Source organism: Pteropus alecto, unplaced genomic scaffold (genome assembly GCF_000325575.1).
Source record: "Pteropus alecto unplaced genomic scaffold, ASM32557v1 scaffold547, whole genome shotgun sequence".
Classification (NCBI taxonomy): domain Eukaryota; kingdom Metazoa; phylum Chordata; class Mammalia; order Chiroptera; family Pteropodidae; genus Pteropus; species Pteropus alecto.
Window position 1 is genome coordinate 50921 of NW_006440629.1, and position 4000 is coordinate 54920.

Below are 4000 nucleotides of genomic sequence, written 5' to 3' on the forward strand. Positions count from 1 at the left end.
ATATTTATATCTGCCTGTATCTATATCCATATGCACATCAGGGGTTGCCGCCCTTGGTTTTCTTGGCATTTGGGGCTGTATAATTCTTTGTTGGGGGTCATTACCCCAATATAGTAGAATAATTAGCAGCCTCACTGGACTCTAACCATTACATGCCAGCTGTGCACCTCCTCCAGTTGTGATAACAAAAATTTTTCCAATAGTATCGAGTATTTGGGGGGAAACCATATTCCTCAGGGGAAAATCACAAATCTTTCTCTATCTCTAACTCTATCCTTATCTTACTAAGTATATATGTTTTACTTGCTGGAGGTGGATAATTTTTATACAGCTTAACTGGCATATTTGGATTTATTTACTTTATACCAATCTTGTATACTAAAAAATCACCAGATGATACTACACGACAGCTATTGACTATGCCAATGTCTCCATCCAGAATAGGTTTTCTGATAAACCTGGATGGAACAGCAAAACCTAACAGTGCTGAAAGAATTCATTCTCATGGGAATCACAGGTCGCCCTGAGCTGCAGGCCCCCTTCTTTGGGGCATTTCTTGTCATCTATGCTTTCTCAGTGGTGGGAAACTTGGGCATGATCATCCTCACCAAGGTGGACTCCAGGCTGCAGACACCCATGTACTTCTTCCTCAGACACCTGGCTTTCATTGACCTTGGTTATTCAACAGCTGTGGGACCCAAAATGTTGGTCAATTTTGTAACAAATCAAAACACTATCTCATATAATTGGTGCGCTACACAACTAGCGTTCTTCATCACGTTCATCATTAGTGAACTTTTCATTCTGTCAGCAATGGCCTATGACCGCTATGTGGCCATCTGTAACCCTCTGCTCTACACAGTCATCATGTCACCAGGAGTATGCTGGGTGCTGGTAGCAGTCCCTTATGTCTGCAGTGCCTTTCTCTCTCTGATAACCACCATAAAGATTTCTATTTCATCCTTCTGTGGCTACAATGTCATTCGTCATTTCTACTGTGGCAGCCTTCCCTTGTTAACTTTGCTGTGCTCAAGCACACGTGAAATTGAGTTGATAATACTGATCTTTTCAGAATTCAATTTGGTTTCGTCTCTTTCGATCGTCCTTGTGTCTTACGTGCTGATCCTTCTGGCCATCCTCAGGATGCACTCTGCAGAGGGTGGGCACAAGGCCTTCTCCACCTGTGGATCACACCTGATCGTAGTGGTCATACTGTACGCAACTCTGTTCTTTATGTACGTGCGGCCCAAGTCCAGTCACTTCTTCGATACTGATAAAATGGCCTGTGTTTTACACTTTGGTGATCCCTATGCTGAATCCCATGATCTATAGCTTGAGGAACAAAGAGGTCAAAGGTGCCCTGCATCGAATATGGAAAAATCTAAGCAAATTCCCTATATAAAGTTTAATATAGAATTTATGTACATTAAATTGGGTTATAGAAACTTTGTGATATATGGTGAGCCTTTAGAAAGCAGGGATGTGTAAAAGACATGAAAAGCTAGAAATGTTTTTTTGTTTGTTTTCAACTTACAGATGTTTAAGTAGTGACTGTCCTTCTGGTATCAACTTTGATTTGTCCTCATATTTCATATTTCACTGCAAGAAACCGAAGTCTGGATCGCTGTTCTCACATTGCCAAGTGCTTATGTTACAACTGAAGGGAAGTCTTTTTTTAAATGTATATTCTAATAGATAATCTATTTTAAAAGGCATTTTTGTGTCTTTAAATAAAACATTTTTTATCATATAGCAAATAGAAAATTTTAAACAATTAATGATACTAGAAAAGTCTAATATACTTAAGGAAAAACCTAATGAACACTGCATGACTTCATTACTAGAAACTGAAAAAATACCAAGTTATTGAAGAACACATGAATGTAGCAATATGTCATGTCCATTGGTTGGAAATAGCAAATGTTGTGATAAGGTCAGTCCTTCCTAAAATTTTTTATAGGTTTAATACAGTAACAATTAAAGTTCCAATAGAATTTTTGATACTCAAGTTGGTATCAAAATTTATGTAGAAATGCAAAAGGTCTAGAGTAACCAGGGCAATAGTTTAGAATAAGGAAGAATAGAACATATTTTCAATTATAGACATCAATACCTTTAATAAAGCTATCTTATTCTTTTAAATGTGTGTCATTAATGCAACTATAGACAGAGACCAATAAAATGAAATACAGCGCAACAATGGACTCACATGTGTAATGTCACTTGCTTTAAACAAAAGCTCCACTGCGGTCTAATGAGTAAAAAGAGGGTTTCTTAGTAAACTGACCTATTTCAACTAGTTTTCCTATGTAAAACATGAACCTTAGTCATTTCCTTGCATCATACGTTAAAATTAATTGAGATATATTATGAATGTAAATACGAAAGCCAAAAACCACAAAGTTTCTTGAAAAAAGTAAAATAATATTTTCTTTATTTGGGATAGGCAAAGATTTCTTAAAGAGGGTACAAAAATTTATAAGACTAAAAAACTGATAAACAGAACTCCATCCAAAATATAAACATGTATTTATCAAAATACACCACAAGAGAGATCGAAGAAAATCCTGAGAGAACACATTTGAAACACATATACTTTTCAAAGTACTGCTATAAGTAATTTGTAAAAACAAAACAACAACAAATTGCCTAACTCCTAAAATCAGTATGATTCAGACAGTCCACGTATTAGGGGAAAGAAAGGGGCAGGGGCAAGACACCTGAAGAAACACTTCCCCCAAAAAAGATATCAAAACAGCCACAAAGTACATAAACGTGTTCAAAATATCATTAATCATTAGATACCTGCCAGTTAAGGCTACACTGAGATATCACTACACACCTAGCAGAATGGCCAAAATTGAGAAGTTTGTTTGAACAATTCAAAATGTTGTAAGAATGTGGAGAAAGTAAAATTATTTTGCTTGTCTGAGAGGATGTACATTGTTATAAAAACTTTGAAAAAATAAGGGCAGTAATTTACCACGTCCAGCGTGGCCCTGGAAAATAAACCTGAGTGGGAACAGTGAAAGATGAAGAAAAGAAAGACAGAAAGCTGGGATCAGGAGGTCCCTGCCCACTGACTGTGAACAATGGCCCAGTTTAACTTTTGCAAGCTGCCTTCATACAGGGACATACAATTGCTGCTGTCATAAGCAGTTTCTCTAAAGCATAGTAACACTGTTTCTTCTGTTTCTCCAAGACTACATTTTCTCATGGCCTTCAGCTTACTTATCTGTCTGTGGCTACATTTGTATTATCTTGCTCTCAGGAGGAATTTGTGGAGGCGAAGTAACCCCGTGGTTGCTTTCGCAGTTTGCAAGGACCTCGTCAGTTTACAAACTGCTCTCCACAGTAATTACTAAATTTGAGTATGTGGATTCTTTATGATGCACCAATTCCACTCCTGAGTAATTATGTCCACTGGAGGGTAAAGAAAGAATGTTTTTGGCAGATGTGGTCACCATAGATGTTAAATGCTTATAAAGGGCAGAATAGGTAAATATATTATGGCATGTTTATAAAATATATCCACACAACCATGCAAGGAGAATAAAGAAGAGGAGAAGGAAGAGAAAAATGAGTGAATATAATATTAAATTAAAAACACCAGATTTTCCAAAAATTATACCGCTGTTTAAAACAGATATAGATGACATTGAGCTGTAAGTATATGGGCACTTTTTATGTTATACATTTTGTTTAGAATGTATGATACACTAAAAAAAACACTGCATGTAAGCAAGAATGCAAGGTCCATTTCACAATTGAAAAACAATTACATAAATTAAATAATTAGCATTGTTATTAGTTAAAATAAAGTAGGTTTGTGATAAAATTCAATGCCAACAATGTAATAAATTGTCTAGCAGAGCAGAACAAAAGAAAACAATGTTATAAATAAATAATATGTATAAAAATCCTACATATGGGTATGAATAGGTTGAGCACAGAGGATTTTTAGGGCAATGAAAATATTCTGTATGATGTAATGATATAA

The 4000-nt window shown here is 35.9% G+C and overlaps 1 protein-coding gene across 1 annotated transcript; it reads left to right on the forward strand.

Annotated features, from left to right (window-relative positions):
* Positions 1 to 462: 462 nt before the first annotated feature.
* Positions 463 to 1332, forward strand: LOC102885944 (olfactory receptor 8K3-like). Its single transcript, XM_015593623.1, has one exon. It carries the CDS (start codon positions 463 to 465, stop codon positions 1330 to 1332), a length of 870 nt encoding a protein of 289 aa, XP_015449109.1.
* Positions 1333 to 4000: the final 2668 nt, after the last annotated feature.

What these genes read in the sequence shown, in the direction of transcription:
- LOC102885944 (XM_015593623.1), top strand. Translation starts at nt 463, where the DNA reads ATGGAACAGCAAAACCTAACAGTGCTGAAAGAATTCATTCTCATGGGA.